The sequence below is a fragment of the Diprion similis genome, chromosome 2 (assembly GCF_021155765.1).
Source record: "Diprion similis isolate iyDipSimi1 chromosome 2, iyDipSimi1.1, whole genome shotgun sequence".
NCBI lineage: Eukaryota > Metazoa > Arthropoda > Insecta > Hymenoptera > Diprionidae > Diprion > Diprion similis.
Window position 1 is genome coordinate 10,093,942 of NC_060106.1, and position 11,085 is coordinate 10,105,026.

Sequence of the window (11,085 nt, forward strand, 5' to 3'; positions counted from 1 at the left end):
TATTCAAACGTCAAACTTGATATTAACGTTTTTCAATATCGTGTCAAATCTTGTATCGATGGCTGAAAAGAATCCCCTAGAAGACTACGACGACCCGGAAGAACCTTTGGTTACCTCCGCTGACCCTAACGAGCGAAAATTAGCACGAAGACTTCGCATTCAGCGAAGATTAGAGGCTCTCAAGAGGTCTGTGTAATAGTGCTTTCAACTTTCCGTAGCAACCAATTCATTTGACGTATTGATTTATTATTATATATTGTTATACATATAACAATCACGTTTTAACAACGAGTGTCCACAATAATTATGTTGCACTGTTACTTGCTGTTCCTATTATTTTTTCGGCATAATCTTAGAAGATTGTGTTCTCAAATATTTTAAAACCCTTGATTAACATCAACAAATCAAATAACATTGTAAGATACAAGCATTTACACTATAAATTGTTTAGCTGCTAAAAAATTGTTCAGATTTTTCTCCCTTCAGCAGTTCTCTATGATTGTATTACCAAATAATAATAAATTTATTTCAGGCAAGATGGGGAGGAAGAGGAAGTTGTTGTTGATAAATCATCGTCTGAGAAGCAAATCGACGCCAGTGCTGATCTGCTAGAGAAATTAATATTAGAAGGTGAAGAGGCTGTAAGTTTTCTTAATGATGAAATGTTATCTTAATACAAAATGGTTCCTCAAATATATATGATGAATGAATCATCAATATATGAGCAATTAAATTGTTGCATATAATAATGACTATTCGTAGAGGATTACATAGACCCATTTTTTTTCAGATATTGAATGTAAAAATCGCAAATGATGCTAGAGAAGTGCATAGGAGAAATGAAGAAAGTCAGATCCGAAAAACATTATTATGCCAGCTGGAAGAAGAGGCGAAGCAAAGTATGGAGAAATATTATATTATAAATGAAAAATGGACAAGCATTTTAGCCTCAAAGGATCCTCTTGACATTCACTGCGAAATGAACACGCAAAATGTCAAATGCCTTGAAATTCTTGCGGAAAAAGAGCGATTGATTGCTAAGCTGAAACAAGAGTTAGAAGAGACCAATTTAAAGTTTACCACAGATCAGCAAAAGCAAAATGATGATATTAATCTATTAATGGAGCGAATCGATAATCAAGTTAGTCCGTCATTCAGAACTTATAGTGAAATTTTATTCTTGAATGACGATAACGAACATGAAACCTAGTTGAATCTTATATCACAATGCCTTTTAAAGAAAAAGCTTCTTATACAAAAATAAAATTCAGACATGTTTGTGTTCTTTTTTTGTTGGTAGATTAATACAATATCGAAGGCTTATCGACGTGAGCTGGTCCTTATTGATAAAGCTATTGAATCAGAACGTAAGCTGCTGTTAGCTACTAACTCAAAGAAATGGGAACAATTATACAAACAACGTAATCAGGATGAAATAAATGGGGTTGAAACTAGGAAACAAATAATGCGTGACTATGATGTCGAGATGAAAAAAGTTATAATTGAACATCAGGAAGAGTATAGAGCTCAGAAAATTTGGTTTGAAACTGAGTACCAAAAGTTACAACAAGAACTTCAACAAATGAAATCCATGTGTCTAATGAACATTGAAAAGTTAGATTATAGTTACTCTGTACTAAAACGCAGAGAAGATGAAAATACCATAATTAAGAATCAACAAAAGCGAAGAATAAATAAGTAAGTCTTTGTTTACTTTGGGTATAAACATCCCAAATCATGTCCACAAGCTTTCGAATATTTCAATTTTTGTTAGGTCTCTTCAATTTTGTGTATTATAATATTATTGTGAAAATATTTAAAATAATGGTAATTTACGTAAGATTATGCTGAACTGTAGTATTTCTACATTTTTAGACTGCAAGACATAGTTAATGGGTTGAAGAAAACTTATGTAGAGTTGGAGGAAAACAGTACACTTGAAATACAAAGACTTACGGAACAAGTAATTAAGACTCATAAAAGTATTCTAGAATTGGAGCAGAAGTCCAATCATTTTACAGCAATTAATGAAAAACAATATCTACAAATTTGGGATATGAATGCAAATATTGTTGGTGAACTCGCTAACAAAGTATGTTTTTTCAATATATAGAAAGTCTTTAGTAGTTTAAGTTTTAAATGAGACTGTTTTCGGTTCTGTTTATTTTTACAGATTCTGACAGTGGATCGTATTATCTATGAAAATACATTGGGATTAGAATGGGAACCTCCTGAAAAACCGTTGTTGCTTAAGGAAGACTTGCCTTCGTATTGTGGAGTTATCCGTCAAATTAATCAAAGTATTTTTTTATACTAACGTAGTTACAAAATCTATTATGCAGGCACTCTAGGATGCTGCAGTACAGACTTCTATATGATTTCATAATAATATCGATAGTCAAGTATCAATAAGAGTTGATACTTTCCAGAAAAAGCAGAGGCGAAAGAACGACTGACAATTTCTGATCCATACATAGCTGCTACTTCATTGCCTGAAATAAATGCAGAGAGACGGCTATTACACAAAATTTTGAGTCAGATATCAGATCATACCGGATTTTTAATTGAAGACCGGCTTCGAGAACTACTTACTCCATACACAGTTGATGACAAAAATATCATTCGGCTTGATAGTGTGTTTCAAGTATGCTTTTTGCTATAACTTAATACAATAATTATTGCAATCCAAAACCATTTTAGATCCCTTCTAAATCTAGTATGTTTGTAATGTAATCTATAGTAACAATTTAAAAGGACTTTCACCTGAATAATATTAAACTGAGTTTTGTTATAACACTTTTTTGACAAAACAGATTTACAGTACTTTTGAAAAATAACCAACGAAACATCCTCAGAATGCTAATGATAATTACGATTGATTTCAGGCATTATCAATCAAATCTGAGGCCGACATAAACATGATGATGAATTTCTTTTTACCTTATACGTACTGCGCTACATGTACAACTGTTCCATTGATCGACAAAGAATCTAGTGAAACATCGATAGCAAGGAAGTTGTGTGACAGGTGATTATGCGTTTCTGTAGTTTACTGTAACTATATTCTAATGAAGCTATATAAATTTAATAGTGATCACTATGCCAAAACGTGTGAGGAAGATGAAGAAATGACTAATATACCACATCAAGAGACAGACACGTCCTCTAGATTTGAATCATCGGTTAGCAGAGATTTGAATGTCAAGCGGAGTTGTTATTGCATTGTACCTACAAACGCAGACTCTGAAAATGAAGGTTCGTTCTAAAAATGATTTACACTAATTATCTAGCGCTATATTCTAGTTGTGTATAAAACAAAAAAAAAAAAAAATTCTTATAATCAGTGGTTTGCGGTATTGTAATATTTGTATCTTGCAGTTGATGTTATTCAAAAGAGAGCTGTGGTTTGTGAAAAGAGTCATCCTCTTATGACTCAATCTGATTTTGTGTTACGTGCATTACGAGAATTTTTGAGTAAATTTCATAATGCTAAACGTGGTGAAGTCCCTCTAACGTTTAAACAAAAGTTAAGTCATCAAGATCTGACTGTGTCACGCAATTTGTCAGTCGAAGATGTGACAGAGTTTTGGAGACGTTACAGAGATATTTTTCCTACGAAGAAGGAAAAACTCTGGGATGGGCTCCTGATAGGATTACACAAGTATCATGAAGTACTCAAAGAACGCCATAAGCTGAATACTGAAACTAACACGCTACGTAGACAAAATTCTGAACTGCGTAGACTGCTGGAGACTTACATGCACAAGGTAGAAATATGAAGTGACATTGCAAACAAACGTACAATAAAATTTATTACAATTTTTGTTACTAACTTATTTCAGCCGGAAAATGGTTTTAGCTTACCACCACTTGAACTGGGATCAAATAGCAGTATTGAGTAAATGAATTTGGTAATTAATTGTCAGATATCTAGTAAATATATTTACTTTTGGAGTAACAAATTTTCTTAAATTAAGCTTAAATAACTTGGAAAGTTATGTTTATAGAATACCACAATCATACCTAATATCATGAATTTTCTATCCGCCTAAATTGAAATTAATTGGTCGCATAAAATTTGGTACATTAAAATGTTACATTTATCTACATTCATTGAATTATATAATAACAACAAATCGATACTGCTAATTTTTTCTAATACATCGTTCATCATTCAACCATATCTTTTTATTATGATTACCAAATCGATGAAAAAAATGTTCACGTAATCAGTTAGAAAAACATGTATTCTGTATATTTGAATCTCGATTTTATTAGTCTAGTTTTTATGGGACGGGGCATGATCTAAAAAAAAAGAAAAAAAAAACGCTGATTAAACTATTAAAGTAGTGATGTTTTATGACTACGAATCACGTTCGCAATATCATGAACTCTTAACTGAAAAAACTCGTGTCAACTGGTAACAAAAATTTGTATAATCATTAATAGAACTTATGTATAATTTTCATAGCCATCTGGAATAAAATTGTTTGATAGCGATTTCATGTAAGACAGAGAATTATCACGGCTCCTTTGTTTTTTTCTGTAGGGAACAAACCGCTTGTTTCCATGGCTCTTTGTATTGTTCAGTTTTGCGCAATGCTTTTTTGACAGTAGGTGCTGAAAAAAGATTTAATCAAAAAATTGAAATTCTAATATTATAAGTTACTTAATTAACACATTATACTGCAAAGTACCTCGTCATATTGGCCCTGAGAGTTGAATAACTTGTTGCAAATATCACATGTCAGGAAGGTACTTTTTGTTGGCAAGATGGGTCCTGTGGCAATCGGTGGTGTTATAAAACTGGCAAGTGATGCCTCTCTCTCATTCCACCCACCTAAGCATCAATGTAAGGTCAACACTATCTATCTATCACAACCGTGTATACACAGTGTTATGTGATAATAAATTAGCTTGAGCGCTACATTCATGCCACAAAAACAGTACAATTATATATACATTTATTTTCATTCTTATTCTCGAAAATCCCTAATTGTAAGATGTTATAGTCTTAACTATAACGCATCATGTTTGAGTACTTAAATGTGAGAAATGGAACAGGTATATGAACTACCATGATCTGATTAGTAAATTGCTTTAGAAATGAATTTAAAGCACTTCATAAAGATTTTCATTTCGAATAATTCTTGGAGGACATTGTATGCAATAGTTACATAATATACAATACTAATCTTGATAAAAATGTTTGAATCGAGAAATTTCACATTAAATGTAGCCCTAAAGTTGAAAGGAACTCTACAATATGGAAAGATTGTGTATGGCTTATGTGGCTCAGTTTAATTGTACAAATGGTATTTGCATAAAAAATCTATAAGTTCAGTAGTAAATTTCTTGCTAATCTGTCATTTTATTTTGTTTTGCATCAAATTTCTTTCCATCTATCTAAATATTGATATCTTACTGTCATGAGAGTTATAAATAGCAGTTTAAATCAACGATTATATACAGTCTTTTCCTTAAAGCTAGACATGCATGCAAAAGCATTATTAAACGAAGCAACGAATAGTAAAAAAAAAAAAAAAAAAAAATACAATATTAACATAGCAGGTAACAGTGCAATAAATAAAGATTAATCTCTATTGAGTAACTATTGTTGAGCAGTGTACAATAAAGAGTTAATCAACGAAGAACTAAAAGTGTATAGAAGAATACGTAACAGCAACAATAACAACGTAAGAGGAAACAGTGCATTAAATAAATGTTAATAAATAATATCAAACAGCAGCGTTTGATTAGTGTTGAGCAGTGTACAATAAAGGACTAAAAGTGTCTATTAGAATATTCTATAGAAACAATAACAATGTACAAAGTAACAGTGCATTAGAGAAATATTAATAAATAAGATTAAATAAGATCGTGGGATTATTGTTGAACAGTGTACAATAACGTGTTAATTAATGAAGGACCAAAAGCGTCAATTAGAATATACCATGCTCTTACATAAGTAAAAAACGAACGTGATCAAGAAAAGAAAGCAAGCAATAACGAAAGTAGTCGAGCTGAACACAATAATTGTGACATTTCGCTCTTCCACTTTGTCCATGTAAAGCAATCGCTTACATCGAAAACTATCAGGCTTGGAATTTTTCTGCGAATGTGGTTTATTACCTTTTGCAGCCTTTTTCTTGTGACGGTTGCCTATGAAACAAAATTAAAAATATTTAGTACGTTGGAGAAATTATATTGTGCCACTAATAACAGAGCACTCTACCTAGGGAACTATATACAATTCCAAATTGCTATATGTTATATGTACCACTATATACTCGCTACTTTTTTATATTTGAACTAATTATTTTCAATATGGTATGATTCATTGTTGAATTAGGATTTTTCAAGCAAGATGAAAAACTAAATATTTATATACCATTCAGATGAGTCTGTAGTTGCTGGATTGAATTCAAGGAAACATTGCACACGTTGCACCTCAGCCCATTGGTTTCTTGATCCTTAGTGAAAGCAACTTTGGTATTATCCAAGGTGGCCATGATAGCCTTTGATTTTACCTACAATATTGGGAATGTTTAATAAATTATTATTGACTATTTTGGATGACTTACATAGACTAAAGCTATGTTCGAGTGAAAAATTATAGGTGAACCTGCTTGGCATGTCGGGCACCCTGAAGATGTGCATCCAGAACTGTTTGGCTGGTGAATGAGAGGTCACAGTCTTCACAGCGGACATGTGGTTTCTTTGTAGGTAAATTTCCCATTATGTTATCTACCACTGCTTTCGTTACCGGATCACTAATGGGTGTATTTATTACATTTTCTGTAGGTACTGCCATCTTGAAAATGCCTTTTATGTGCATGTAAAGTAAGATCTGTAATGAAGTGCGAATTCAGAATGAACATCAACAGGTGAATGTCTCTTTTATTCAAAACAAAATAAATAGCTGACGAAAATGCTGTGAAATGGATTCTGTTTAGAATTATCTGTGGTATATCATAATTCTGAAGGAAATTGAGTACAAAAATAAAAATCAGTTTTTCTGTATTCAAAATATAATAAGAGATTCATGACCGAATCAAAGCAAAATTAAGAGCATCAGCTTTTTATGAATCATAGTGTGCGTGAACACGTAGGCAAAGACATCTTCAATTGCAATGTGCACAATTTGTGCGCATCATTTTTTTCCAACATTTATAATACACATATAATCACAAAATCCATGTTTTGTGTATTCCAGCTAACCTTCTAGTTTGGGATTTCGGTTGATATATTCAATTTTTTGAGAGAGATGAATGCAATAGAACAACAGTTGGAGCGTAGATTTGAGCGTAGAGTTCATCGTAAGAAAAATATATCTTATTGTACTTATTGCTCACATGTTGCATTTATTGTTAGGTGAGGGTAAACATAATTTTCGAGGGAAATCTAACTGTCATGGCATTTTGCAATTATATTGTCGCAATACCAGAGCTATGGTGAAATGATTTTGGAAAACGATGAGCACTTGGTATAACGAATAACCTAAAATAATTTGATTATGAATTGAATGGATTTAAAAATTGAGGGGGTACACGTTTTGGTTTTCCAATGTCGTGGAGAATATTGGTTAAAAGTTTACTGTGAGACATGATACATTGGTTTATACACTTTATTGCGCGGTTTGAACGAATTTCATTACTTGTGCATACTTATTTCTAGGATGATGCCTCCGTCCATTCAGGGTACTATAGGGTGCTGCCTAGTACCTACTACATCAATACCTACCGCAAAACAAAAATTCAAACGTATGGTTGTACACACGGGTTGTACGCAATGTTGTACGTGTGTGTACGGCGTTGTATTCAGCGTCAATGGATCCAGTAAAATTTCATTCGGCTGAAGCGTTGGGTTGAGTGCCATAGACTCTACGTTGAGTGTCATGTCCACAAAAATCTACTGGACAAATTAGAATCTAATATTTTTTCGCAATCGTTCAACTTTTTCGTTCCGATTGGTGAAGCGATCGTACGATAGTTAAAGGCTCGTTCACAATATAATCGCTGGCAAACTTAAAAATATGTTAATATTACGGTTAGAACGATTTTGAATGAATGCCTAATTACGCTGTTTGAAAGGAAATTTAAAAAATGAAAAGTGGAGTGTAAATTTGAAAAATGTAATTTTTCTAACTGTATTTTTACTCCCAAAGTGCCGGATACTGGACGAGGTATACGGCCACTACGGCTGCATCGGACTCCCACAGACATCCGGTTTTTTCGTCTAGTTAGCTGATAAAAATTACATCCCAAAAGACAATAAAGAGTATGTAAACTGGCAGTATATTACTGAAATTCATGTAAGCTTATTTCATGCAAATATAGCCAATAATTGTGGCTCTGTATACTGCTGTTATTAATCAGCAGTGTTCAATGAGGCCGTACGGGATAGGATCGACCAATCAGAATATTCGGTGGGTACACACTCGATTTGCATTTGCATATAGCTATAGTTGGCTGTGGAAAGATATAGTAGCAGCCATCTTATATTTTGTGTTGAAGAAAAACATTATTTAAACAAATGTTTCGCGATATTCCGTGAATCAGATAAATGACAGGCGTGCGCTAGATGAAGCGTAACTTTTTTACCACTAGCCTGGATCACCACATTAGCAAAGGTTGGTCCGAGACCGTTTAGTTTTTGTTGAGCATTGAACCCCCGCCGTGATCCGCGGAAGAGAATCCGGTTTTAGCGTCAAAATAATCTGCCGCCTCTTGTGCCGTTTTAAAAAATAGTTTGCGGCACGTTGAGTGACAGTTTCTGGACAGATGCAGAAATTTAATGTAATAATATATCATTGCGATAGTTTTCTCGTGAAAAAGTTATTATGCAATCAGCTGTTCACTTAGTTCTCTTCTGTCACTTGTCAAAAATAAATGTCAAACTATTAGATCTAACCTGATGTGTCTTTTACACCGTTGCCATATCTGCTGAGTGTCTTATAAAACGTCGCTAATTTTCATCACTTCCTACTAACATCGATAGTCTCACCATATCCTTGCGTATATTTAATTCAGCTGCGTCGTATCATGCAGGTGGATTGGTACGTGGGATATGAGCAGCTTGTCAAGCGCAACCTGACTCTGCTCCCCCATCAGCAAACCGCCCAGCAACCGCAGCCCCAGCAGCAGCAACAGCAGCAGCAGCTGGTTCACCCCCAACAAGCTGACATCATGACATCGATGTTCGAACAACAAATTAAAAGCGAGCCAATGGGATTTTATTCGGTTGCCTCAAGCCGTTCAGATGGTTCAAATTCAATGGTCAATTTGTCGGATGACCGAGAAGAGCTTTCTCAGCAAGAAGCTCACTTGCAGCCTCAACAGCAACAGACTCTGCAACAAACGCTGCAACAACATCAACAGCAGCAGCAGCAACAGCAGCAGCAGCAGCAGCAACAACAGCAGCAGCAGCAGCAGCAGCAGCAACAACAGCAGCAAGGTCAGCCGGGACCTCAGGTTCAGCAAGGTCAAGGAGTACCGCAGACAGCTCCGACGCGTCAGTCAACGGGCCAACAAACAGTGAAGGAGGGATCGCGTTCTAAACCGCAAGCCTGTAAGGTCTGTGGAAAAGTCTTATCTTCAGCATCGTCGTACTACGTTCACATGAAGCTTCATTCGGGAAATAAACCTTACCATTGTACCGTTTGCGAGGCAAGTTTCTGTCGCAAACCGTACTTAGAAGTACACATGCGAACCCATACAGGCGAACGGCCGTTTCAATGCGAATTGTGCCTAAAACGATTCACCCAAAAAAGCAGCTTGAATACCCATAAACGGGTTCATACCGGGGAACGACCTTATGCCTGCGATATATGCCAAAAACGTTTTGCTGTCAAGAGCTACGTTACTGCTCATCGCTGGAGTCATGTAGCAGAAAAACCTCTGGTGTGCGATCGATGCTCACTTACGTTTACATCTAAGAGCCAATTTGCGATCCATATTCGTACTCATACTGCGAGTACTACGTACGAATGCAATATATGTGGTCGCACTTTTGTACGTGATAGTTATCTTATTCGGCATCAGAATAGAGTACACCGCGATTTGAATCAGGGCAGCTCGAACCACAATCCGACGACTCCCCAAAGTACCGGTGGCGGAGGCTCTACGGCTGGATTTGAAAGTCCTGTCTGTGATCTGCGCTACAGCGAAGGTCCATCGTCTTTGGATCCGTTGGGGGGAACAAAGGGTGGCATCGCCGCCGAAATCGCTAGCCTAACCAAGCAAAATAGCTTACAGCTACCTCTTCCTCTACTTCACCCGCAGACAACCAACTAGTGTTTAGATACCAGCGCGTCTCAGCCCTTGCAATTGCAACAACCTCCACAGCAAGTAGCGTGTTCTGCCTCGGCGTGTACGCCGTTTACACTTAACCCGCCACTGTCGCACGAGCACACCACACCACAGAGTGTCTACCAAACGACGGGACTTGCTACTATGGATACGGCGAGCTCTCGCTTCTATTCCCATATTCCTTTAACTCCTTCGGAATCGCATCATCACACGCATCATTCGCATCAGCTCCATAGACCTATTCCTCCACCTGGTCTTCATCCTGCGCTTTATCTCTATGCCCAATATAGCAATACCAGTGGTCCTTTGGCATATCCTGAGTATACCCAACCCAGCAATTGAAATTGAGTTTATGCTAGCATTATACAATGCCACCTCGTTATATCGCGGGCTTCGGGGCTATGGAGGAGTAGAACCACAATATAAATAATTTCCCTACTTCGTGCTGCGCTGTAGCCATAGGCTGGCCCACTGCTCACTAGCGCACAGTCGCGTAGTATGGGTTGGGCTGCATAGTAATCAAGTAAATGAAATAGCGTAATGCGCACGAGCGGTTGGTAAGGGAATAAGCTTGGAGGAATATTTACCAACCGCGATATACCAAGGCGCGATATATCGAGGTGGCATTGTACTCAATTCTGATGTTGTTAGTTGATGCCAATCATGTTCTCAAAAATATTATTCTTGTTTAGATTTTTTTTATTGGGCAGCTACGTTGTTTGGAAGAAATAGATTTGCAACAGACTATACAAAACTGACTTCCTAATTTTTCAAG

The 11,085-nt window shown here is 35.9% G+C and overlaps 3 protein-coding genes across 8 annotated transcripts; 2 read left to right on the top strand and 1 right to left on the bottom strand.

Moving 5' to 3' along the window:
• Positions 1-2: 2 nt before the first annotated feature.
• On the top strand, positions 3-4,095 carry LOC124416549 (dynein regulatory complex protein 1). The gene is made up of 11 exons (XM_046897725.1): positions 3-186; positions 533-641; positions 791-1,141; positions 1,301-1,698; positions 1,876-2,092; positions 2,174-2,300; positions 2,430-2,644; positions 2,886-3,028; positions 3,092-3,255; positions 3,379-3,767; positions 3,843-4,095. The coding sequence occupies exons 1-11, from the start codon at positions 59-61 to the stop codon at positions 3,900-3,902; spliced, it is 2,301 nt and encodes a 766-aa protein (XP_046753681.1). The 5' UTR covers positions 3-58; the 3' UTR covers positions 3,903-4,095.
• A 318-nt stretch (positions 4,096-4,413) lies between these two features.
• LOC124416555 (zinc finger protein 385A-like) lies at positions 4,414-7,914 on the bottom strand. 4 transcript variants are annotated; one of them, XM_046897736.1, is made up of 6 exons: positions 7,801-7,914; positions 6,626-6,850; positions 6,392-6,530; positions 6,133-6,162; positions 4,698-4,840; positions 4,414-4,620 (listed from the first exon to the last, which is right to left on the bottom strand). In XM_046897736.1, exons 1-6 carry the CDS (start codon positions 7,897-7,899, stop codon positions 4,453-4,455), a joined length of 804 nt encoding a protein of 267 aa, XP_046753692.1. In that variant the 5' UTR covers positions 7,900-7,914; the 3' UTR covers positions 4,414-4,452. The 4 variants fall into 4 exon arrangements, with proteins under 4 accessions (XP_046753692.1, XP_046753691.1, XP_046753690.1 ...); XM_046897735.1 differs by having other exon boundaries at positions 7,744-7,914; XM_046897734.1 differs by having other exon boundaries at positions 6,085-6,162; positions 7,744-7,914.
• Positions 7,915-8,108: 194 nt separating this feature from the next.
• Positions 8,109-11,085, top strand: LOC124416553 (zinc finger protein 771-like). Of its 3 annotated transcripts, none has more exons than XM_046897733.1 (2): positions 8,109-8,428; positions 9,051-11,085. In XM_046897733.1, the coding sequence occupies exon 2, from the start codon at positions 9,189-9,191 to the stop codon at positions 10,293-10,295; it is 1,107 nt and encodes a 368-aa protein (XP_046753689.1). In that variant the 5' UTR covers positions 8,109-8,428; positions 9,051-9,188; the 3' UTR covers positions 10,296-11,085. The 3 variants fall into 3 exon arrangements, with proteins under 3 accessions (XP_046753689.1, XP_046753688.1, XP_046753687.1); XM_046897732.1 differs by lacking the exon at positions 8,109-8,428 and adding an exon at positions 8,475-8,632; XM_046897731.1 differs by lacking the exon at positions 8,109-8,428 and having other exon boundaries at positions 9,045-11,085.

Excerpts from the sequence above, each read along its gene's own strand:
- LOC124416549 (XM_046897725.1), top strand. The coding sequence starts at position 59 with ATGGCTGAAAAGAATCCCCTAGAAGACTACGACGACCCGGAAGAACCT. Across the intron at positions 1,142-1,300 it reads TGGAGCGAATCGATAATCAA|ATTAATACAATATCGAAGGC; the intron begins GTTAGTCCGTCA and ends TTTTGTTGGTAG. Across the intron at positions 2,093-2,173 it reads TTGGTGAACTCGCTAACAAA|ATTCTGACAGTGGATCGTAT; the intron begins GTATGTTTTTTC and ends TTATTTTTACAG.
- LOC124416555 (XM_046897734.1), bottom strand. The coding sequence starts at position 7,899 with ATGACACTCAACGTAGAGTCTATGGCACTCAACCCAACGCTTCAGCCG. Across the intron at positions 6,163-6,391 it reads ACTACAGACTCATCTGAATG|GCAACCGTCACAAGAAAAAG; the intron begins GTATATAAATAT and ends TTTGTTTCATAG. Across the intron at positions 4,841-6,084 it reads CAAGCCTGATAGTTTTCGAT|GTGGGTGGAATGAGAGAGAG; the intron begins GTAAGCGATTGC and ends ATTGATGCTTAG.
- LOC124416553 (XM_046897731.1), top strand. The coding sequence starts at position 9,045 with ATGCAGGTGGATTGGTACGTGGGATATGAGCAGCTTGTCAAGCGCAAC.